Here is a 26,722-nt window from a genome sequence, read left to right on the forward strand (position 1 = left end):
AAATCATCCAAATATAAATAAATAAATAAAGTGGAAAATCTTAAGAACAATGATATTTACTATTATGTGTTAACTACAGTTGTCTCTTTTATCCAAATTTAAAAGTGAGCAGTAAAAGTAGAAGGAAATGGCATACATCATTTGAAAGATAATTTTCTGCTCTACAAGATATTGTGTTTGCTTTTACGCTACAAATATTATGAATTATTGACTAAGTTTTTGTAAAATAATGATGGGGAATACATTATTGACTAATTTGTTTGAATTTTTCTTTATTGTGTCCTGTTCTCTTCATTTGGAAAGAGATAGAAGACAACTAATGTTAACACCCAATATTATTATTTTTTATTCTTTTACAATTTTTTTCATTTTTTTTTGTAATGAAAAATAATGTTCCTTGTTCACTGGAGTGTCCCATGATGGAGGAAATATTTTACATAGTTTTGATATATGCCCTCAATAAATAGTTAACAAAAATTTAGATCAGTGAAAAAAGTGTTAAACTGAGGAAATGATAAACAGCAGAAAAATTGTAAAAACGGTCATAATGGGATTATTCATATTTACCTATGATTTAATTTAAAATATTTTGTATTTTTTCAATCAATACCACAATGCGTTTTTTTGTATTGAATTTAAAAAAAAACACATTTAAATAATTTTATGTAGGTACTAGGTTTAATGTTATTTTTTTATTTTTATTTTATTAACATAAACGGCAAATCTGCCTTTTACAAACATTTATAATATTAACATATTTGGCTTAATATTTCCCTTCTTTTCCTTAAAAACATGAATTTTAAAAACAAGATTTATAAAAATTAAAAAAAAATCAAACCAAAAATTATACAAGATTTATATTTAAAAAAATAACCTAAAAATTATACAGCATATTCAGTAGAAAGTTTATATAATAAAACATTCTACAGTAAAACACCAAGAAAATCATAATTACTGTTTCACACAGGTAACAAAAAACTGTATATGAAATGCATGAATAAATAAATATAATTACCATTCACCATCTTTGAAAAAGTTCAAAAGGTTTGTTCTATAGGAACAATACCTTACACTAAATATATCAGATACGTGGGAATAACTATTGCCGAGTTCATGAAGTCTATTTAATACTGCAATGTAATGTTTGATGCAATGTAATGTAAGATTTTTTTTCAATAAATATAAAAAAAAATAATTACCTTCTTCAAGACTGTTGTCTTGCTTCCTCGGGCGACCACGTGATTTCTTACTGAACCCTTCAAAGAAAAAAAAATCCTTAGTTATTGCATTTTTAATATTAAGCAAATTGACATCCCTTTCTTAAAGGACAAGGTTGGAACTACAACATTTTAGTACAGCTGTTAAATTAATAAAAAATAAAAAAAATGATATTTTAAATAGTATATTTTTGTTCATGCAGTTAAAATAAAATTATTATTTTTTTGTACTGTCATTTTGTTATCAACTATTTTAACATATTTTTAATGATACAGAATTTAGTTTTAACCTATAAATTTCAAATGATCATAAAAAAAAATAAAATAGGAACAATGGTGGATATGTTTCCTTGCAGACCTTGCGCTTTCAGATTATCATTTGTTCTGGTCTCTTCAAAACTCTCTACAAGGAAAGAAATTAAATTCAAGAATTGACTGTGAAAATCACTTGTCCCAGTTTTTTACCCACAAACCACAGAGGTTCTATGAGGATGGGATCATGGCTCTACTGGAAAGATGGCAAAAGACCATCGATAATAATGGACAGTATTTGGATTTTTTCTGTTTATTTATACAAAAAAAAAAATACATTTGAAAGAACTTGAAAAACACAAAATTAATTTTTGTACAACCTATTTTTATAATGAAATATTTATCCATAATCTGTCACCTATTAAATACTTTAAGTTTAATTTTTTAATTCAATAAAATAAACAGTTTTTTTATCGTCCTGAAAAAAGAACAAAAATACCTTACGCAGTGTTATTGGCTAAGCGACAATACGTACTTCTAAATGGCGTTCATGGGATTACAGTAAAATTAGTACCTGTTAAGTAAATAACAGCATTTATCGATACTATTCCTGGCCGATTACCTTTAGTTCCCATCCTTTCTTTAACCTATTCTTATGGTACCTACCTAACATCAAGATAGAAGAAAATTAGAAGATTCGGATTTAGAACAAAAACCAAACAACATTTTTGACTTCACAAAAAATCGGATAAAAAGTGGTTGGAATCGTCACGCATCGTGGAAAACATTTTTACATTTTATAGTTCATTTTGTCATCTAGTGCCAGAAATTGAAGAACATTCAGATCATATTAAAGGTAGGTATCCATTCCATGTTCCTATCCTTTCTCAAATATTTCTAAATCACAAAACTGAATGAAATTCGTTTTTCATTTACAGTCCGCCTTTTCGTTAACAGTACCTACACACTTTAAAAGTCTATTTTATCCTCAAAGTTTTTTAAATTGGCGATTGTTTTTTCCACACCAAGTGTCCAAGTTCAGACACAGATAGTTTGGGAACAAGCGGTGTTCGTTACCTTCTCCTTCGCTGGCGTCGCTGAGTTTGTGCTTTCTGGGGCGGCCACGTTGCCTACGCTCTCCGTCCTCCCCCCCTTCTCCTCCGGAGGAGCCCCCTTCCTCCCGCAGCAGCTCCGCTTCCTGCCGCATCTTCTCCTGCACCTTGGCGATGTTGGCTTCCAGTTGGTTCACGTGCTCTCCGAGCTGGAAATCAACATTGCAGTTAGAATACTCAATCACAGCATAAACTCATCAATAAGACAGAAAAGACATTGATATTTTTGACATAACCTTGTATATTCCAAAAATATATGTATCGTGTATACGATATATGCAAAGGAAGCGATTTGCTGATGAATGTCGATAAATCGAATGTGACGGTTTTTGAAAGAAATGAAAGTATGACTAAATGTGAAATCACTGTGAATATGGTTTTACTTAAACAAGTAAAGGAATTTGTGTATCTGGAAAGTATGTTTACTAGGGATGGAATGACTGAGAAATATATTGAACGGAGGGTGAGTGCCGGGAACAGAGTGAACGGTGCACTTAAACCAAACTTGGCAAATAAATGTTTGTCTCAAGAGGCAAAATTAGCAGTTCACAATGGAGTCCTGGTCCCGACCCTGATGTATGGGAGCGAAGTATGGACTTGGAAAAACAGGGATGAAAGTAGGCTGAATGCTGTCGAAATGCGATCTCTCAGACTCTTTTTTTATTTATACAATTATTTTATTTTATTTATAATAATGATACCAGTCTCAAAGATTCCAAATTTGTGGATTTAAGTATCACTTGTCTTTCATTTCTCTAATGAACCTTTATCATGCTTGAAAAGTCTCAAACTATCAACTTAATATTTTAATAAGCATTAGGATGAGTTAGGATAATGTTCTTTTATAAAAAGGTTTGCACAAAAGAGTGTTTCTAAGGGTTAAAAACTGACTGCCTTTAAAGAAGAAACTTCACGAGAGTAAGTACCTGATTGAGAGCATCTCTCGTGATCTGCAGCATTGTGTGTGCCTGGTTTGTAAAGGTCGATTGGGCGCCATTATATGCTTCGCAGTTTAAACATATCAACTCCATATCTTCCAGGAATTCAGCTCGACTGTGATACTTGTGTGCTAAAATAAAATACAATTTCCATTATGTACATAATAGAATCGGGTTGTAGTCTATTTTCTAATAGTGAATTATTCACAACACATTTAAAATGTCCCCAAAATTGAAATATTTGGGTAAATCATAAGATCTAGTCGGCTTCGTGGCGTAATGGTCAGCGCGTTTGCCTACCATCGATTCCCGACATAGTTGATATGAAATATTTATTAAAAAGGGTGTTTTTGCACTAGAATATTTCATAGTCTCTGGACTGGTACCTGAGGCGTAAGACTGATCATCTTACCTTCATGTAACAAAAAATGATAAAGATACGCTGCGATTGGTGTATTAATGCAGTGCCCTATGCATTATTAGGTGCGGAAAGGGAAAGATGATGATGAATCATAATAATGTAAATAATTATTTTCCACAATGATTGAGTATGCCCAAATGCTTGCAGACTGGCTGGATTTCCTCCCTAGGGAGTTATTCATATTTGAATTTATTGCAACAGTTTTGAAAATTGTTTTCAGGCAATGCCTAGTAGGTGATTTGGTTCAGCAGGATGAATCTCACCCACATAATAAAAGTTTTAGCTCATTTACTTCACAAAAGTTAACAGATGGAAGAGTTGAGGAAATGTGGATGTTTAAACATGGGCAGAATGGTGAATGTTACACAGTGTGTAAAGTGGCCACTTAAACCAGCCAATGACAGGTCATAGGCCATGTAAATGCCTAGTCTTCCATATTCCCTTCTCAATAATGTTTACCCTCTCTGTTGCAATACATAAAAAATAAAATTCCATTAAAAAAACTAATCATCGATCCAATTCGATTTATTGGCTTATTATGAAAGACCCGGGCTATTTTGCATATAATGCATGAAAAATCCAAAGTGTAATTACCAAAAAATTACAAAAATATGTTTTTAAAAAAAGCACAAAAGATTAGTAAGGTCCAGCATTAAGTCCATAAAAACAATTGTAAACAAAGACGAATAAGTCCGTAATACACATTATGATACATAGTTAGGGAGGAAGAGTCTAAAACTGGTAAACCCAGCATGGAACCGATCCACCTCTCTCGGTAGGCTGTTCAACGGCAAATTTGTCCTGCATTCTGGAAGACCAAATGGTAGTTGTTTGTTTTACCTTGTATTTTCTTGCCTACAGTCTCCAGATCCATGGGCTTCTTGATGACGTTGTAGTAGTCCTTGACTTGCTTCTTGTTGACCGGCTTCAGGAAGGGCCAGGCCTGGGGCATCACCTTCAGCTTGACAGTCAGCAGATTCTCCAGGATAAAGGACAGCGCCACCTGGTATGTACAAGGAAACCATGTATATTATCGAGACATTTAAACATTACTTAACAAATTTTAAAGCTTTAATCAAATGCGACATATTACCTTCAGCTGTCAAACTTTCTTTGTATAAAATATTCGCCGTTCATCTTTGAATTATGAATATTTAAATTTCTTTTTAACTAATATAATGTAAAATTAACAGCAGTGTAGAATGCTATGATGTTGGTGTATTGAGAAATGTGAAAAAACATAACTATAACTTTATCTATTACACGCACAGTTAGGTAATAGATTTCTCTGGATCATGTCTAGTCTGCCTAACTAGGTACAACCTGTTTTAAGGCAGACATTTTTATGCAAAATAAACAATAATATTACTGCCTACTAGTTAATTCACTATACAGTTATACAATATTAAATAATACCATTTATTATTTAATAATGTATTTTGAGTAAATTTTCCGATTTTTTCAGTAACCAATTTTTGACAAATTTATTAAATTGAATCTGGGTCATGGTCTTGCAATATTTGGGTAACATATTGAATATTTTGGGGTCCAGAAACCTTAAATTTCTTGGCCCGAATTCAGAGTTTGCGATAGACCCATGACCCATCCTCTAGTTTGACTTCTGGTAGTGTGGGAGTGTTCCTTTTGGATCTATGTATACATTTTCAATCGCTTTTGAAATGAAATGCAATTTTAAAATTATTTTATCCTTCATCGACGAAGATGTCATCACTGTTGTCAAGTGGGTGATAAAATGTCATGTCTTTCCAGCATAAGGCCCTCGAGGTGTATAACGGTTTCAAGTGCAATATGACAGGCACGAGGAGTTTTTGTAAAGTTATCTCATTCCAAACGGTCTTGTTACTCGTGCATACCTGGTCGTTATCATCCAGCAGCGGATTGATGGCCTTCTCCAGCTTCATGAGCTGTTCCTCCTTCTCCCCCAGCTTGTCCACACAGCGAGCCAGCATGCGCTGCGCAGCCACAGTCAGACTGCTCTTGTTGCCTGTGAAGATATCAAATTGTTATTTGACTTACAATTCATAAAACAAATATATGTATTCAGATCAACTGTTTTAATATGCATGTTGTATAACTCCAAATCAACCTGTAACCAGAAAAAAATAAATGTATGAATGTAATTTTGATGAAAAATAATATTTTTAATTTGTCAGCCTCGTGGTGTAGTGGTCGACGCGTTTGCCTGCTGTGCAAGAGGTCTCGGGTTCAATTCCCGATGCGACATGAAATATTTCTGTACCCCAGAGGCAGACGGATGCAAATCCAGAATTTGATGAAATGACATTTCGATTTTTATATCCAGTTTAATATCAATCATGTCTATTGATTTTGAAGAAATATAAATCTTATAATGAAAGAACCAATGTATTAAGATACTGAAAATACAAATTAATGTTTTGAGTTATTAGTAATCACTTGAAGAAAGTAGATTTTTTAGGCTATTATTGAACATTTGACGTTTGGATTTGTATCCGTCTGCCTCTGAGGTACAGATATATTTAAAAGGGTGTTTTTACATTAGACTATTTCATAGTCCGTGGCACCTGAAGCGTAAGACTGATCATCTTTCCTTCATGTAACCAAAAAATTATCAAGATACCATTAGGTGTGGTAAGGGAATAATGAATGAAACAAAAAAAAAATTGTCTCCGTAAATTATTTTAAGCCCCACTATAAATTATATAAAAACATCGGCCATTTGACGGCTTCCTATGGCCATTAAAATTTTGATAAAAACATAACTTTATATTTACAGTCAAAATATTCTTCTTAAAAAAACGAACATATGTAATTCCATAAAAAAAGGGTTTGAACTAAAACACTTCACCCTGATACAATCGATCGCCACAGCAGGTGACCATCCCCACAATAGTTATTTCAGCCTCATATAAATTGCCGGCTTTAAATAGTAGAATTCATACAATCATATCTATTTCCATTGCATATACAACCTCATTCAGTTCTTGACAATTTCACTTAATTGTTACGATTAATTTGTGTATATTTTTTCTTGCAAACCTGCGGTTTGGTGACAGTGATTTTTATCCAAAAAGAATGTGGATTCATACCATTATAAAGTGTGGAGTTGTCCACGATCTGATTGACATCAGCCAGGAACTCCTCTCTGCTCTGGTAACGCTTCTGGCGCAGGTTGTCTCGGATGGTCTGTAGGTCCATAGGTCTCGACACGATACCGTAGTAGTCTTGGACCAGCTACAACCGACCAGACATAAACTTATGAAAAAATAATAATTTTACTAGTGATCTATAAAAAACTGTGATATATGAAAACAAAAATGAATGAGTTTGATTTGTGCAGTTTGTTGGTAAACAAAAAAAATAATGAATAAAATACATCTTTTATCGGCTTGCATAGTTAGTTTATTTTGCAAACTAAATTTAATATTCTACCTAAAATAAATGACATAAAGTTGTATTTGTTACACATACAACAAACATTTATTTTATTCTGCCTGATAGATCCCTATTAATAGCTGTGATTTTACTTTTACCTACACTAACTGCTCAGTTTTAACTCTACATGATCCCACATTTAACAGACCTGTTTTAACTCTTCCTGATCCCACATTTACCACCTTGAGTACCGGCCAAATACACATAGAATTCACCCTGTGCCCGGCCCATTTTTGTGAAATTTCACGCTTTGTGAAGGGTTTCTTAACCCAATCCCAGCGGGAACTATCTTTAGACAGTCTGAAAAATCGTGCCCCGTACACGGCAACTGTCTTTAGACATTTTCGACTTTACAGGCTGATACTTTGATAAATACACGATAGATGACCAAAAAGTTTGTATCGAAATATTCCCTGAACATTTGTTGATGAGTGACATCTCTGAATAACTCCTAGGATTATATTTGTTTATATTATAAAAGATTTTAATCAGAGCGGGCGAAAAAATGACCCAGTAGTTTTAAAATTCCCTCTCGGCTTCTGAAAAAATGAAAATAATGATCACAATCCCTGACCTTGGCGTTGACGGGGAAGCGGAACGGCTGCACATCGGGCAGATGGCGCATGTGATTCAACACGTCCTCCAGGAGGCTGGAGAGCGTGACCAGGGGGTCGGTGCGGCGGCGCTCCACGGGCCGGCGGACCAGGTAGTCGGGGGGCTCGGGGCCCGCGCCCCGCCGGCGGGAGCCCCCGGCGCCCCCGCGGCCCACAGCGTCGCGCGGCACCCGCAGCACCATTGTGCGCCGCTTCAGCTCCTCCGCTTGCTAGGGGATGAAGTATAGCGGAAATTAGTATGAGGATTCCCAAAAGCGTAATCAAAAGCTCGCAATAAGCATTTTTAAACATTAATAAAACACCAAAGTTCACTTTCGTCATAAAAAGGCTTTTTTAATTTAAATAAAAATCTGAAGTCCACCTTGTTTTAGTGCAAATAACATCAGTAGTCTCCGGACACGCTATTTTAATATGTACTATTATTATCAAAATAATCTGAAAAAAAGTTCTGTATAGATTGAAATTATCTCATTCTGTTCAAAAGTTGTGATGTTTTGGAAATCGCACAATCACAAATTTTTATTTCCTGAACATCTGGTTCAACGCGACTCCTATAATTTATCCTTTAAGGTACAGATATTAGACTTGTGTTTTTTTTTAAATTGCTGATTTTGGATGAGCTTTTAACTTTAAAGGTGCAATATCTCACAACTAGCAAAATGTAGTTACCATCTTGTACCAGAAACCCGACAGTATGTTTGTTTACCTTGATGAGTTTGCTGCTGAGCGTGACCTTGGTGTCCTCCAGGTTCACCAGTTCCTCGTCCTCCTGCGCCATCTCCCGCTGGATGTCCTCCTCCTGCTCCTCCGTGAGGGCTACGGCCAGGGGGCCTGAGGATCCGGCGTACAGGGGGCAGGCCTTGTTGGTGCGCATGTGTCCCACTTGCCCGCAAGCTCCGCACTGTGAAGCAAAATAACGTATTTGGCAGTTAAAGATTTGAGGTGCAGATTTTTTTTAATCAAAAACTCGGAAATATATGAATAGATGAGTATATTTTTTTCCATATCCAGGCTGAATGAAAAATACAGTTCGGATGATTGTTTTCGATTCGATGGGTAGTTAAATCCTAAAAAATAAAATTGGGTGATGGGTTTGAAACGTGGTATACTGGTTAGCGCATTTGCCTCTGATGCCTGGGTTTTATTCCCAATAAAGTCAACATGAAACACTTATTTGAAAGGTGATTTTCACCATAATATTTCATTTCTATCCCTGAAGGGTAAGACAAGTGGGTACCCCAATCGATGCGGTAAGATGCGAGTTTCTGGGGCCTCAAAACCAGAAGCAACCAGCTAAGGGAAGGCAGCCTCGACAGAAAAATCCACCAGAGAAGGGGACGGGAAACCACTCTGGTCATCTTTCCTAGGAATCACTATGGCGAGTACATCCAATAAGCAGTTGTCCTGGCTGCGGAATATAAGAGTAGCGCAGGACCGAGATGCTTCCGCTGTAGTGAACGCCAACGTCGGGGGGACCTGACAAGGCACCGCAAGAAAAAAGTACAGTGAAGTTTCAATTTTATTTGATTTACACTATTTTTTGTAAATTTCCATTCTTTTTAGATAAACAGGTTAATTTATTTGAATAGTTGTAATGTAATTTACCTTAAGTTTGAGGTCTGGTTTGAGTTTGGCTCTTCTCCTCTTTGGTGAGGCGTCTTCTTGCTTGATCCGGTGCGGCGGTAACAGGCTGGAGCTGCCATCTCCACTACCTCCCAGAGAACTTCCGGCTGAAATGATGTGTTTTAAACGTTAGAAAAAGCGGAAAGTCAGTTTCGGCTCTAAATCAAAAATTTAAAACCACTTAACTTATTTCATGTCCAATTTATTAATTTAAGTTATTATTTCATTTCATTATTCCATGTCCGCTCCCTAGTTGGAGCATATGGTGTCCGCAAAGATCCTCCAAGCATCTTTGTCAGCTGCCAGCTCCTGTGCATCTTCCCAAGTCAGGTTCGGTCTCGTAGTTCTGACACGAACTGCCGACGAACATTCAGCAGTGGATGTCTAGGACGTCGAGAACCTGATGCCTTGTAAAGTAGGCAAGCTTGGTTAACGCTCTCAGGAGGCATCCGCAGCACATGGCTGACAAAATTTCAGGGTTTCATTGTATCGTATATTTAAAGACAGATACATATTTTTACAACATGGTAAAAAAGTCTAGAAAGGCCTCCCTTCTTTAGTTACAAAACAACAGATAAGGTGATCTCATACTCGGGGTGGATCCAGAAAGTCCGGAGAAGGCGGCAGTTGTGGTGTTACCGGCTAACCGTTCTCTCTCCTGGTTTCGTTTGATTCTGCGTAATTGTTCCTGGAAACATAATATGACCTCAAATAAAGACACCAGTAAAGATATCATAACATTGCAAGACGTCCAATGAGCAGTAGTCAGATTATCACCATTTATAAAATATATGAAAATATAATATGCGTCTGAAAAAAAAGTGAGTGATAAAATTTGGTAAAATCAAAAATTAATTTTATTGAACTAGGCTAAACGAAGATCGGTGTTGCCTGGCTAAAAATAACATTCGCTAACCATCTAATAGTTAATAATCGCACTCTAATACCCGTATGCAGAGACAAAACTTAAGGTGAGGAAAGTACATTCTAATTTCAAATTCAGAGAATAACCTGGAGGTGAAGACAATAGAATGTACTCTCCTCACCTTAAGGTTTGTCTCTGCATACGGGTATAAAACTCCTACACCAAGTAAATAATAAAGGTTGTAACGTAATTATTCCCATTACAGTCTAATAAATCTGAGACAAACCTGGCCACCAGAAAAACTTCTTTTTATTTATAAATGATAATATTGGTAAAAATAAACCAATAGGAATAAATTATTATTTTATTGTTATTTACCAATTTGAAAAGAATTATTAAATTTATTAATCAAATATATAATTTCACAAAGACGTGGTTATATGTGGTAATTGCGTGGTAATTACGTGTTAATTACGGGGTAATTACGTGGTAATTACGGGGTAATTACGTGATAATTACTATAACTAGGTAACTTTAAAATCAGCATTTTTGAGTTACCCACTAAAGAGATGTTTGTATCTTCCTCCATGAATGCTACAAAAAAGCAGGTTGCAATTCATTCAAATCATATTAAGACCATTTTGAAGCGTGACTTGTCTATTTATAGCATTCATGGAGAGTATAAAAATGTGTTTTTAGAGGGTAACTCACAAATACTGGTTTTAAACTTCAAGTACAAAGAATAAGGACTTTGGTGGACTTATTTCTAAAAGCAATATCTTTCAGCTAACAAAAAAAGAGATTGGTCAAAATTTTGTACTAAAAACCATAAATATATATATCAAAAGATACATACATACATATCTTAAAATAAATTTTAAAAAACCTAATTAATAAAAAAAAACTATTAAATGATGAGGAATGTGGGATTAGATAGTGCGTTTGGAAAGAGAGAGAAAGAGGAACAAGGGATAAAAAAATATATTTGAGAATACAAAAAGGTTATTAAAGGGTATTATGCTCAGAGTAATAATGCGCATCTAATTAAATACTTTCTAACAATGTAATCAATTTTTAAAAGCCTAGTTATTGAATGTGAAAATGACAAGAGTAATTCACACTCGGGAATTTTTACAGAAACAATAACCATTAAAATCTGCCAAAAGAACAATGTTTTTTGCTGCTTTTGTGGTTAGAGAACACACTACAGAGTTGTTTCAAGTATTGCCAGCGTAAAAAAAATTGAAAGCATAAGTCCACATAACTGGTCCATTAGAGTTAAGTCTAACTGTGTAAAATATTAAACTTTGTAACTGTACTGTATGTTTCCTAAATAAAAGAAAATAAAATAAAAATAAATAAAATAACGCCGTCTAGGCAAAAATCACTAACCCAAAACAAGAAAATTTTGCATTAAATGTGTCATTTGAAGCGTAAAATTATGTTATTTAAGAGGCAAACATCACCGAGGTAACTTAGTTTGAAAAAAGGTGCGTAAATCAGAATTGTTTATTTTTTACTATGTGATGTATTTAAAACAAAAAAAAAAAAAATTAAAAACATTTTTTAACCACAACAATATAATCATTATTTTGAATATTTCCTTTCTTTCATTTACTCCTATAGCTTGCATTGTTCAGATTGCAAACGAGCAAATGTCACTTAACCAAGTTTTAGCCACTTTGCCTCGTTAAAAATCTTCCCGATATTTTAGAATGTACCAGAAGGAAAAGTTACCAATGAAAGTGTTGAAAAGACATGAATATATTTTACAATATTTGAGTTTGTCCAAATGTTTGCAGACAAAAGACCGGATTTCACCCGCTCTGGAGTCATTAAGATCAACAAAACATTTGAACACTCAAATATTGAAATAAAACCAACTGGTCCAAGAAGAAGTTTAAAAATTGGAAAATTGTTTTCAGGCGTTGCCTAGTATGTGAAATAATTCAGTCAGATGATTCTCTTCACAACAATAAAGGTTTCAGCTCTTTAAATTCACTTAAATCAACAAATGGAAGAATTGAAGAGATATGGATATTCAAACATAGGCAAAATGTTAGATTGACAAATATAGTTAGATTATTTATATAGCGCCATTTTTGTGAAAATCACTTCACGGGCACTGTACAAACAATAAATATCCCAGCGCGTCTTGCAGCTACAGAGCGCACGGACGGTTGAGATTCTAGTTCCTCGTTTTTAATTGAGATCAATTAAAAATTATAACAGATAGGAGCTAGATTACAGCACGTTTTGCAGCTACAGAGCTCATGGACGGTAAGAAATCTAACCCCCATTTACACATTTAAAAAAAATATATTTGAATAATAAAAAGGAGTAAGAATACAACACGTCTTGCAGCTACTAAGCGTATGGACGATTGGAATTCTAGACCACATTTACAAAATTTAGGTATGTATTTTATAGTTGATACATGGAAGCTTGATAACCAATCATCGTGTAGCTACAAAGCGCATGGGCCATTGACAGGTCATAAGCCCTGTAAATGCCTAGACTTCCATTATCCCCCCTCTAAGGTACTCTCCATCCCTGTTGTAATTTGTGGATATATTTTGTTGTGTGCATAAAACCCCAAAAAAACAACAATCAGATTTTTCCTCGGTCTCCAAACTTTCAAATTGCGATTTCTCAAAATCATATTTTTTGTTTGGCGACTTGCCAGAACGGCGACGATATTATGCCCAGGGTAGGTTAATAACCCCTCGTATTTATTAAAAATTTCTTCAACCTCTTAAAGTTTCAACATAGTAAGGTCAGCAATTCATTTAAAAGTTTATGCTTTTATAATAACATTCCTAATACTGTTTTGATCCTGACAGAATAATGAATTAAACCTTGTGTATAAAAGCGCAAGTCTATCAAAGTAATTTACTTTGTCTCTGTTGAGATATCGGTCTCAAAGAGATAATGTTATTGTCAAACAAACCTGGATCCTCCGTTTCTCTCTCTTCATTTCTTCCTTCTGAGCATCGTCGAGTGTGGCAAACTGGCGGATAAAGGCTTCGTCCTTGGAGGTTCGTATCTTGGTGTATGCCTCAATGACTGGCGCCTTGCGAACTATTTCCACGCGGGTGTATTCCTTGCCCGACGGGTTGCGGAACGTACGAACTATACGCAGTACGCGACCTGTGATGGAATGGATAGTAATTATACATTAACGCTTAGCTAGGAAATATTTTGAACATTGATTGCACAAGAAAATGCAGTTATATATAGGGTGTCAACATTCGTAGTGATTGTTTTTTTACAAATCTGAATCTGAGCATCAAAAGTAAAACAAAATGGTAAAGGTTATACGTCATTCAAAAGAAAAATTTCTGCTTCACAAGATATTGTATTTGGTTTTACATTACATATATATTTTTTTATTTGATGACAAGCCTTCAAAATGAAAACCTTTGTTCCAAAAATGGAAAAATTTCTTATGTATGAAGCTTATGTTTAGTCGTTATGTGCAACAACTATGGGGAACAGGAAACCAAAATGACATAAACAGACTACAACGACAGCTAAATAAAATATTGAAGCTAGCATATGACCTCTCTTATCTAACACCAATTAAAGAATTCTTTGAAATTTTGTTAATTGAATTTTTGTGAAAATAATTTATGACCAATAATAATTTCTCGGAATTCGCGAATCATATAAAAGATAGTAACCACTCATTCCATAATCACACCCTAAAACTCCTGCACCAAGTAAATGACAAAGAAGAATATGAATAATCTAGAAATAATAATAATAATAATCTTACAGCCCGTGTGACATTTTTTTTTTTTTGCACCACAACAGGCCAGGAGGCCTAATTACAGTGGTGAATTACATCACAGAGCACCCAGGCTTGAGAAAAATCACATTTTTAATATTTGTGTTCTCACCGGGAATCGAACCCGGAACCTTCCGTGCGTGAGTCAAGCGTCTTGACCACTACACCACGGAGGCCGCCAGTGACGAGTGATATGTGATGTTATTTTATTGAATTTTTATTTAAACTATTGTGTTATTATATATAATATCCCCTCATACCAGCACTTTTGCTGATTGGGAATATTTCATACTAATAAAATATGTAATAAAATGTAATATGTAAAATTTAAAAATCTTGTATTTTGTGATAAATAAATAAATAATAGAAATTCACAAAAATTTTAATTCTGAGAACAATTTAATCAATAATCAAACATTTAATCACCCCTCGCCTTTATTGACAATGTTCCCTTTGCGACCTCCCTCAATCAACTTAACCACGTAGACCCGCATCTGTTAACACTCTCTTAGCCAAGTGATGTCTTCCAACATATTGAATCTTAGGCTTAATTATTGTAACTTTCACTTATGTGCTAAGTTTTAAGAAATAAATTCTACTTAACGTCCTTTCCCTCATTGATCATGTTTTCATATCTGTACTTTAGATAACTATCCATTTAGTAGAGTAGAGCCATTTATTATTGATGAACAACATGAGTTCAGGAAAGGCCGCTCGGTTGAAACCAATCTAATGGTTTTTACAAACTACGTCACGGAAGCTCTGGATGCAGGACATCAGGTAGACTGTTCATATAATGACTTCGCCAAGGCCTTTGATACTGTCGACCATGATGTCTTATTAAATAAGCTGTATGAGATTGGTTTCTCGGATGGTATGTTAAAATTAATGGCGAGCTACCTCCAAAACAGAAACCAATACGTCTCCTACGGTCTATTCGCGTCAGAGTGTTTCCATACTTTCTCGGGTGTCCCGCAAGGCTCTAACCTGGGTCCATTGTTGTTCTCAATTTTCATTAATAATATTAAAAATGTAATTTTGAACTCGCGTTTTCTGTTGTTTGCGGATGACTTAAAACTGTTCTTAAAGGTGACAACTTCTGACGATTTTCGTCTTCTCCAAGCGGATATATCTAATATATCTGAATGGGGAAGGCGAAACAAACTTGGGTTTAATGTTTCCAAGTGTTCGGTCACGTCCTTCACTAGGGCCCAAAAAACTTATTTTTTTCGCTACAAAATGAATGACCAGAATCTGATATGAACATCGAATGTTAAGGATCTGGGCGTTAGATTTGTAAGCACTCTGACATTTCATGAACACATAGAGACAATCAGTGGTGATGCATTGAAGAAGTTAGGATTTGTTCTGCGTACTGCCAGGGTTTTTGAAAATACCCGCGTACTGAGAACTCTTTACAACTCCTTGGTGCGAAGTAGACTCGAGAGTGGCTCGATGATTTGGGGGCCACATGAACTGAAGTACTCTCTTATGATAGAGAAAATCCAAAAGAAGTTTCTGAGATATCTCTACATGAGAGAGTGCGGGTATTATCCTTGGCTCTACCCGACCGAGTTTCTCCAGGGTATGCTTGGCTACAACAGTTTAGAGACTAGAAGGAATGTGTATTTGACCACACATTTTTATCGATTGTTGCGCGGTATAATCGATAATTCTGAAATTATGATGAGCATTGGTTTGTATGTTCCTGATAATTACCTAAGACAGCGTCAGCATAGATTGTTTCATATTCCGATATTCAGGACCAACCTGCCTATGGTTATGCCTGTTGGAAGGGCTACCGCTATGCTGAACAACATCGCTCTGGATATTGATCTGTTCCATGTATCCGAAGGGGTTTTCCGGAGCAGGATTCTTCGACTACTTTGACATGAGTCTCTTTCGTGTATTTTTTTTTCTTTTTTATAATATGTACGTATTGAATATATTTTTGTAATATATATGTTATATTTAAAATAAATAAATTGAATTGAATTGAAATAAATTGAATTTATATGCTTACACCTTAGATAAGTGGGAAAAAAACCCCCTGCTCTAAGTTTCACAGATTAATTGGTTTATTTTTTGTTTAAATTCTATGATATCGTGAACAATATTCTGTGTTTACTATATTCGTTTTATATCACCCGTCGATGGGAGGAGTGCTGTCCCGAAACTGTAGTAGTGTAAAAATTGTGTAACACTAATAACAAAGTTGTATTTTCATAATAATCTTTAAAATTTATTCATAAGTTAGCCACTGACATCATTGTAGACAAAGAACAAAAACTAGAGAAAAAATTTAATAAACATGGACATAATACAAGAATATCACAACAATATCACATGCAACATTCCAAAACGAGACAAGGACAATCGAGACTAATAAATCAGGGACTGAAAGTATACAATAAACTACATGACTAAACTAAACAAAAGACTTGGACAAACTTTTCAAAAGATGTCAAAAATATTATTATCAACAACAGAGTATGAATAACCAATTATATGTTATTTTTAGAAAATGAATGTAATAATCTGTAAGGGTTAATAAATAAATTTTAAAATAAGTAAAAATCCTCCTTCTGTTCGCGCTCAATCGAGGGAATAAAGGAGAATACATTACTAACTAATTTGTAGGTGTTAACATAAGTTGTGTACATTTTTTTCCAAATTAATAGAACAAGATGACACAACAAAAGAAAATATAAGAAATTAGTCAATAATATATTCCCGTTCATTATTTTACAACAAATTACTCAATAATTCATAGCATCTTCACCGTACACATTGTAAAAGGCAGAATCCTGTTTTTGTCAAGGTTTTGCTATTCATAATTTTATTCAGGAGACGATTAAAAACCAGCAAATCCATATTTATATGTAATTTTTGCACTGAGCAAGCGATTAAGAATGTGTACAAACCATGTGATGGTGCCTGGGGTTGATCTGGATCTTTTGAGTTGCGGGCTTGCTTGCTGTCGGACTGGCCAAGAATAAACCTTCTTAGTTCAGCCCTTTCTGCTTCTTCTCGTTCCAAAGACAGCTACAAGAAACAGTATTTTATTAAAATTTTAAAAATACACGCAAAGAAATACAGATACGGATACGGATACAGATTACAGACTGTAAAAAGGGTGAAAAGTAGGCTTTTCTCTTATAGTAACACTATTTAAAAAGCGAACTGAACTATAAAATTGTGGCCTTGTCATAACCAATCACAAAATAAGTCATTTGGCGTTTGTTGCTAGAGTAAAAATTAGTTATAGTTCTTTTAACTCGCACATAATATTGATGGTCCCTACATATACTATCGAAACTGCATTTTGCAAGGTTTACAGGAGAGCAAGCAACTTGCCAAGACATACGTATGGAGCATATTGATGTATGGTTGTGAGACATGGTGCCTTACCGAAAAAGATAAAAAAAGACTAGAGGCCTTTGAGATGTGGTGCTACACAAAAATATTAGGAATTTCCTGGAGAGACTACATCACCAATGACGAGGTTCTCAGCAGAATCGTAGAAGGGAGGCACCCAATCAAAACTATCTCAGAGAGGCGAGCCCAATGGATTGGCCACATTATACGCCATGAAGGTCTCCTGCATGACATAATAGAGGGAATGGCTGAGGGGACAAATCACAGAGAGCGCCCCCGACGGGATTATTTGGAGCAAGTGTGCGAGGATTTAAACTGCGCCTCATATACCGAGTTGAAGAGAGCTGCACAGAATAGAGACCAATGAAGGACGAGATGCAGGACTTTGCTGCTAACCAATCCTCAAGATTGAAACTGCGAAGAAGAAGACAGGAGTGCAAAAACAGAGCTTGATATTATTTTAAGAAGCTATCAGATACTTTAGAAATGCCAAACATGCGTCTATTGAATTATAATAGCATATATGTAGAATTTTTTCTTTGTATTTTAGGTATACATAAGTTACAAATACAAAATACACTATTACATAAACACAAAAATAATTCCACAAAGGTATGGCCTGTGTGTGGGTATACATTTTATTTTAAATTTCAATAAAGGCTACTGGAAGAATATGATAGACATCAAAAAACAAAAAATAACTAATAATATTAGAAAAATTTTTGTCAATAAAAATGAGAAAATAATCATAAGTATATATGCTATTCATGAGCACCAAAGTAAAATAAAATGGTAAGAATTGCATGTCATTCGAAGGAAAATTTTATGCTCTAGAAATGTTATTTGGTTATTTGGTAAGACTAAAAATATTTAGTGTTAGTTTATTATTAAGCCTGGACTAAGGAAGTCATGTTCTAAAACCGGTCGGCATATCAAATTTATTTTAGTGATTTCACACAAAGTAAATACATAGCTATGCTACGAGTATTTAACTTTATACTCTCATTTGGCAGTGTAGATTATTATTTAAATGTCTCCGTTTTTCACTGGATTTATTGGTAAGCCATTGACAAATAATTACCTGTTCTGTGGTCTTTTTATTGGCGAGCATGTTCTCTAAGTTCTTGCCCATTTCTTCGAGATCCGACTCCTCACTGGCGGAGCTCTCCGCCTCGTCAGTAGACAACACTTCGGTGCTTGACAGGACACGATTCTGTAGTTCGAAGATTCGCTGACATTCTTCTTTGTATCTGCGTAAAATTAATTTACAACATTATTGATTTCTTGTCAAGTATAAACAGTGATAGATAGAGAATACAGTTCTGTGTGTGAAATAGAACCAAAATCATGGATGAATAAAAAGAAAGTAAATTTCAATATTACACACGAAGAAGCTATGACCTACGTGCTATTTTTCCTCGTTGTCACTTCCTCGCGACCCGCATCTCACTTCGCCCCGCCCTCCCCCGCACTGGACCTACGTACGAAACTTCTAGAAGGTTTCATCCTCCGCGACCCGTTGTCCTCTCGCCTACCCAACGCTGGTTCGCCAGTCTGCTCTGACTGATAAAACGACCACCTCGGATCAAGGCGTCGGATTCACGTTTGAATCTGCCTCGCCGAGTTTGTCTCTTGTCGTTGGATTTTAGTATCTTTTTATTTCAGTTGTGACTTTGTTTACAGCGTCTGAATATAAACACTCGTGCGGATGATGGTATGATGATGATATGCAAAATTGAGCTTAAATCCTCTATTCTACAAGCTATAAAATACCTCTCTTGGTGTTCTGCAATGGAGAATCGGTTTCCTCGAGAGAACTTAGTCATGCCTTCCTCCCCAGCCTTGGCCTTCTCAGTGGAAAGTGTACGCACCACATCTATAACCTCCCATCGAGATAGTTTCTTGATCTGTAAGGAAGATACCCGTATGAAGTATTTTAAAAATCTAAATTAAAAATATATATACATATTTATATGTGGGACTCACCCGGAAATGTCATCTGACCTACTATACTCTTAAAGACAGCGCAGAATGTGAATGAGGAATTCCAGCCCAAACCAGAATTAAATTTTTAAAATGTTTTCGTTTACACGTGAATATTTAAAAATTTTGGAGTAGGATGAAATTTCTCAAAAACGCATTCAAAAATAAATAAAAAATGTTAAAAATAGTATTCATTTGAATAATGACGTCACTCCTTATATCTACGTGTAGTATTTCCGGTTTCCGCTTAAAAGCCCCCGCACCTTGTAAGGAACGTTTTGACCATAGAAAAAAAAGAGTAAAATTTGTATAATTTGACATTTCAACCAGAGATTATGTCAACTTTCTAGGTTTTTCTAAATCGAAACGTTCGTAAAAACAACCATAACTTAGAAATGAGCAAATTGCGATCAACTAAATGAAGTAATCAAAGCAATATTCCATAGATTCTTGTCAGGTCAGTGAAAGTAAGAACGCCAACTGTTTTATGACGTCACAACTAAAAAGTGACACACTGATTACAGTCATTTGGCGCGGTATTTGATAAATGTAACTTTAAAAAATCATATCTTTGTAAATAACGCACAAAAAAAAATATATATATTTATATTTTTGCTTAGTTAAATAGTACGCTAATAGAAAATAAATAAATTAGAAAACAGTGGAATTCTTCATTATACAAGAGTCATGATTGATTCGAAACTTATATTTTATCAAAATAATAAGATGGTAAAGAAAAAGATTGCAAGAATTAGAAGATTTGTTGATGCGAATGTTGTCATGCAAATTTATTCTGAATATGTGAATTCTGTATGCGACCACCAATCAGTTGAAAAAAAATGAGAACACCCAAATGAATATCCCTTCTCTTCCACAATGATTGGTAGCCCAGCATTCCTAGTGAGAAGTCGGTTGGGAAAAGCCACGGGTAATATCCATAAGATTTAACGGGTAATATCCATAGGTGATATCCATATCCATAGAATATGGCTGGCATAGACCATCGAAAAGCCCCATCACATTCTAGGGGCTTTAGAGCCTTTTTTGGCAGATTCATACATATTGCAAAGCAATTGTTACACTATAAAGAACGGAAACATCCTTTTTTTAGCATGGGCCTTTTACCTCTTCCTCCGGCACACCGAACTTCCTGAGCAGTGCCTTGGCGTCGTTGAGGGAAAGTCGTCGAAGATCGGCGTCAGTTCCCGTCACGGTACGCTTGGGCTGCTGGTCCTGCTCCTCCTTGCTCTGGGTTGGCTTGTTGGGCATGCGTACGTAGGAGAAACCCTCCCCGCAGCCCGTGGGGTCCGCAGGCCCCGTCAGCTGGAGCAGGCACTTGCCACGCATGGCTTGGATGTACGCACGAGTTGTGTTCCAAGGAGCTACTTTTATCTGGAAAATAAATTAACATCAACATTTTAAATTTATATTTTATCCAGAAGTTACTCTCTGTGTATATTTTATTGGGATTGATCGGTAAATTATTGATATATGTATATTTCAAATTAAAAGATGGTTTTGGTTTTTGTTCTGTAATGTAAAGGAGACTGCCATCATTACGGAACTAAATAATCTATTGCTAAATTTTCCCCTCAGCCCAGGTTTTTAAACAGTTTTTTAGAACCTAATAAAGAAAGTTATAAAACACAAGGTATATTCAGAAAGTAAGTACCATTTCTATATCTTGCCAACTTAGCGCTGCGATGGCAGTTTCACACATGCGTGATACTTACCCAGATCTATTGAGAAGGAGTTGACACCATTATAAGTTAGCTGACTGTTGTGTACGCTTCGTGGTACTTATTTGAAATGCCAAATAAAATTGAAAATCCTGCGGCTTGTGAAATAAGAAATGTTATTCTTTTTTTGTATAATTATAATTTCCAAAAAATATTTTTATAATTCGATTTCGAATAGCAAAAAACCTTCCCTATTGCACAGTAGTTGGTAAGGTTACGGAGCATACCTCATCGTCCATCTTGAGCTGCATCTCCTCATCATCGTCTTCGTGCTGAGTGAAGAGGAATTTCTCACCGTAGCCCGCGTCCTTGAGGCGTTGCTCAGCGGCCGCCATGCTGAAGTACGCGCAGCACTGCTCTGGAGACACCATGGCTCGGATCTCCTCTTCCGATGGGAGACGGAACTCGGGCTTGATTACCCACCTTTTAATATTTATTCAAACTTGTAAAATTAGTATATACTGAACTTTTTTTGTACACAGATTATTACGGTTTCAAAATAACCCGTGGAAAAAAATAAATCTCTATGTCCAAGCCAAAGTTTTGCTTTTGACCTAATAAAGCGCAGCCGAAATCAAGTGAGGGTTATCACTAGAGCCCGCCCAGGGCACTGCAGATTGAACAAACACCTTGCTATAATGAACCTTTCTGAAACTTCTAGATGTAGGTTCTGCAGTGCAGATGAGAAAATACCTATACACATTCTATGTTAATGTGATGCTTTACATCATAAAAGGAGCCTCATCCTCGGGGGACCACTGGTTAAACCTGAGGATGTTAAAGAGCTCACCCCCTACCTAATAGCCCAATACTTAACGGATCTGGGCATGGAGGGGAAGATTTAGCGAAATGGGAACTCTCGCCTTCACAAAATAGCCAGGCTCTTTATAGACCTGGGCTTGGAGGATGAGAACTATTCACGGGGACCCGTCACAATAGATTTTCACAGGTCGCAGTGACATCAGGAGCTTGCATAGCACTAAATCCCCCCACTAAGAATCTCACTGAGTGCAAACACAATTTTAACAAATGAGTCTGAAAGGATCAAAGTTAATTTGTACTCTGGTTTATTTAGTGATTAAAATCTATAAAATAAGATCGCCGCATTAGAAACTTTTGTATCATTTCATTTGCTTACATTTCACTGTTTTTTGTGCTTTTAGTGAATTGAAAAAAGCTAGTATATGATAAAATAATGACCAGTTAGAGTCTAGACCAGTTCTCTTGAAGTCGGCACACAGCTTGAGACGCTTGCGGATAGAGGACTCCGAGTGCGCCGGGAATGCTCTCTTAATATCATCCATCCTGATCCTCCTCGGTTGGTCACGAGACTTCCAGAACAGTCTGTAGATGAACACCTGTACAGAAGATCATAATTTTTTTTTTTAAATTCAGATTACAAATATGAGTATCCAATATTACTACCGAATACAATTTTTATATTAATTAAATACAGTAAAACCCCTGTTTTACGTTTTTCAAGGGAGCAACAAAAAAAAGTGTAAAACTGGGGAAAACTTTAAAGCGAGGAAATGAAAAATGTATGGGAAAAATTTAATTTAATTAAAATATAATTATTTTACAAGACTATACTAAATATACTGCAGAAAAATTGTAAGAACTGTCATGATTGGGGATTATTCATATTTACCAATGATTTAATAAAAAATATTTTGTATTTTTTCAAGCAATACTACAATATGTTCTTTTTTATTGATTTTAAAAAAATACATGTTTAAATAATTTTATCTGGGTACTTTGAATTTGCATAAAATGCATACAGCGAATTTTTCCCTAAATATTGGGAAAATTTATTTATATGGTATCACTTTTTTTAGTATGGCACCACAAATTCCAACTGTTATTTACATTGCGGCGAAACTGTTTCACACTTTTTTGATAACTATTTGAACTATATCCTTTTCACATTATGTTTATAACATCAAATAATATTTCTATTGCCATTTTTTTTAATTTTCTGCATCGTAATTTATTGATGTAAAGACTTTATTCTTCCTAAACATGAGTCAACTGCATGTCACTATTTAGTAAAATGACAAAATTAGACACTTAAAGAAAATGGTAAATTACACAGCACCACTTTGAATTTAGTTTGAGACAATAATTTACACATTTGTTTATATACCTCGATTGTATTCTCCATTCACGCGGCGGCGCGCGGCTCGTCTTTTGACAGATCGAATGAGTTATGAAAAAAATTTAGATTTTTGACTATTGAAAACATTCGTCCAAGGCTCTGGTTTCATTTCACATAAAGAACTGAGAAGCTAATAAATAGAGTGCTTTTTAAAAACATATTAATTACACAATGAGGAAGTTCAGTGGTTTTAGATTAGTTACAAAAATGATCCAAATATGTGGCAATTGGGTGCCAAAGCACTACTGGATATATGATAATCAGATAATAAAAAGATAACATATTTTCCCATTAATAATTTATATGAACAAAGTAAACTTGTCAATGTCTCACCTGCAAAAAGTCCCTCACAAAGTTATTAGCCCTCTTAGAGTTTGGTCCCGGAACTTCATACAGGGGACATTCCTGCCCGGCCATAAAAAGGGCATCCACTTCTCGAATGAAATATTGCTGCCTGCAATTACATTGAAACAAATATTTACTTTAAAATAACGATTACGGATTATGAACCCTACATTTTAATATTTTATTTTCAACATAAGAAGAAGAGAACTTTGAATCCAGTGTCTTTATTGAAATTATGATTATTTTATATCAGTTGGTTTGCGAATGAGGAAGTTCAGTGTCTTTTTTTATTATTTTATTTGTTATTAAACTAAGCCAAAAATGTTTTTTTTTTCATTTTTATATATCGTATTGTCAGCGCTACGATTTTTTAAAGTTTTGTATTTCTGAAATAACTCCGCGTGTGACTTCAGAGGTTGTTCTCTATTAGTTCTTCCCATTGGTTCATTTTCTGTAAGCCAACCAGATATCCTTTACAGTTCTTATATCATTGGTTGATTTGTATGAACTAGTGGCGTCGATCAAAGTAGCGCGTTTTCATTTAAATATATATTTTTTTTTTTTCATTAATTTTCAAGAAACATTGTCATTCAATTTATAAAACTCTCCTCAGACCGGTCATTACATATGGTGCGGAATGCTGGGTTACGACCAAAACAGATGAAATTATGGTATTAGTATTCGAAAGAAAAATATTAAGGAAGATATTTGGTGCTGTCAACCAAAACGGAGTGTGGAGGAGACGATTTAATCATGAATTAGAAGCACTGTATGGGGAACCCAACATTGCACAATTCATCAAAATAAGAAGATTACAATGGTTGGGCAATGTGCACAGAATGAATGATAACCGTACCCCAAAAAAGATCTATTATACGACTCCGGAAGGCAGACGAAGCAGAGGCAGAGCAAAGTCAAGATGGTTGGATAATGTGGAAAGTGACATTAGAGCGATTGGCCTGACGGACTGGAGAAGAGCCGCAGGGTGCAGGGACGAATGGAGACAAATTCTGGAGGAGGCCAGGGCCCTCAACGGGCTGTAGCGCCACTGATGACGATTGTCATACAATTTAGTGCTCTAATTTTTACCGCGCGCAAGAAAACATTTTTTGTATCCTATTTTTCGTAGGGCGTATCCTAAGTTCCTCATTCAGAAAAATTATTATTATTAAGGCAAATTAAGTTTTAACACTTAACTTAATTAAAAAAGAAAACTTTTACTCAGTTTTTTTTTTTTTAATTTTACCAATTTAGATTGAATCATATGTAAAAAATAAAAAAAACTCGTCACTGGCAAGAACACCCGAGTTGAAATGTAAAAAGGCCAATAAAAAACGAAGAAGAAGAATCATGCAATTTGGCATTGAATGTTGTAAATGCTGGAGACAAAAAGGTTTAAAAAAATGTAGACTACATTTTCTTTTTATTTTTTTACCTGGAGCGTATAACCAGGAAGTCAGAGTTGGGCATAGTGTGCGGGTAGATGGGGGCGCGATACATGTTGTTCTCAACAACCTGCTGCGATTGGCCGGGGGTCAGTATGCCCAGGAAGGGGGACGTGTGGGCATATGCCACCTCGCCATACTTGTACGCCTTGGGGCCACTGTCCTGCGCAACACAATAAAATGTTTTAAAACAGAATAAACGTGTGTACACATTCTCATGCAGGGAATCTAGAATAAGGCGACTATACTGACCATGTATATTTAATTGAACACAAATTGACAATATGTACTGCAGTGAGGGTTACAATGAAAGCTTTTAATGTTTCCATGTTTTGTTATATTCCGGTTTGATTGTAAAGAATTATGAAATTTTTGCTAAATTAGTTTTAAAAAATTGACAGTATACATTCTAACTTGGTTATTACGAGGAAGATGGGACCGACCGAATTCCTTCGTTATAAGCATTACTCGTTTAAAAAAAAAAATATTTAGATTTTTACAGCTATTACATAAAAAAAATAAATAGAAATATATTAACAATACTAGAGCCAATTAAAAAAATCCTCTGTGTAGAGTTTATGTAATTGTAAGTGTGTGAGGTTTGTATTCATGTGAATGTGTGTATGTGTGAATGAATGAGGGAGAGGGTGCGTGTGTGCGTTATAGAAAAAATAATAATTTAAAACTTGTAATTATATTGAAAAGGGTACAGGAAAGAGCTTGGTAAGAAGTTTGATTATTAAAAAATAATAATAGTTTATACCTACTTTAGAAACCTTTTTGTTAAAATTTAAGTTAAGAAATGTTATGAATTGTATTTTTTTAAAGTATGGTAAATTTCAAAATCTTATTCTAAAAAAAAAAAAATATTTTAAAATTTAATTGATACACACTGAATGAATAATGTGCAACGAGTCCCATACAATACGGTAGGTACCCACAAAATGCAGTAAATATGATATAATGTCAACAATAAAACAAGGTAGGTATGACAATACGCATACGTTGATTCAAAAGGAACATACAAATACATATTATATGCACCTACATAATAGATAAATAAGAATAACATGTAAGTTTGACAGAAATGATTCGAACGATAAAAATCAGGTGACACAAACTGTAAACTATACTTGAGAATATTAATAAAATTCTAGAAGTGAGGCATCACCTTTCCAGCACAGCGCTTGTAGTAGTTCTTCATCTTAGAGCACATGCCGACCTGGTTGATGAGTGGAGGATGCTCTTCACCGAACTCCACGAGGACCAACTCTCCGTCGCGCCCGCTTAAGTCTTCTACAGAGCGCATGAAGAACACGTCGCCACCTCCAGAAGCCATGCGCTCCATCTCGCGTTGCTACAGAACAACACATTAAAAAAATCATCAAATACATACATCTTTTGTTG

The 26,722-nt window shown here is 35.2% G+C and overlaps 1 protein-coding gene across 1 annotated transcript in view; it reads right to left on the reverse strand.

Moving 5' to 3' along the window:
• Positions 1-26,722, reverse strand: part of Taf1 (TATA-box binding protein associated factor 1) — a 43,433-nt gene that overhangs the window by 3,383 nt on the left and 13,328 nt on the right. The window contains exons 13-32 of the mRNA XM_088226613.1: positions 26,487-26,672; positions 25,306-25,478; positions 23,859-23,979; positions 22,568-22,725; positions 21,595-21,790; positions 20,754-21,020; positions 19,419-19,552; positions 18,727-18,895; positions 17,192-17,312; positions 13,428-13,627; positions 10,204-10,300; positions 9,595-9,719; positions 8,696-8,890; positions 7,950-8,198; positions 7,030-7,174; positions 5,815-5,945; positions 4,781-4,943; positions 3,508-3,650; positions 2,547-2,730; positions 1,200-1,256 (exon numbers count right to left, since the gene is read on the reverse strand). Coding sequence (XP_088082739.1) covers positions 1,200-1,256; positions 2,547-2,730; positions 3,508-3,650; positions 4,781-4,943; positions 5,815-5,945; positions 7,030-7,174; positions 7,950-8,198; positions 8,696-8,890; positions 9,595-9,719; positions 10,204-10,300; positions 13,428-13,627; positions 17,192-17,312; positions 18,727-18,895; positions 19,419-19,552; positions 20,754-21,020; positions 21,595-21,790; positions 22,568-22,725; positions 23,859-23,979; positions 25,306-25,478; positions 26,487-26,672 — 3,214 coding nt within the window. The remainder of the gene's footprint in view (positions 1-1,199; positions 1,257-2,546; positions 2,731-3,507; positions 3,651-4,780; positions 4,944-5,814; positions 5,946-7,029; positions 7,175-7,949; positions 8,199-8,695; positions 8,891-9,594; positions 9,720-10,203; positions 10,301-13,427; positions 13,628-17,191; positions 17,313-18,726; positions 18,896-19,418; positions 19,553-20,753; positions 21,021-21,594; positions 21,791-22,567; positions 22,726-23,858; positions 23,980-25,305; positions 25,479-26,486; positions 26,673-26,722) is intronic.

The sequence above is a fragment of the Micrasema longulum genome, unplaced genomic scaffold (genome assembly GCF_059751315.1).
Source record: "Micrasema longulum isolate JH-2025_06_02 unplaced genomic scaffold, ASM5975131v1 h1tg000452l, whole genome shotgun sequence".
Taxonomy (NCBI): Eukaryota; Metazoa; Arthropoda; class Insecta; order Trichoptera; family Brachycentridae; genus Micrasema; species Micrasema longulum.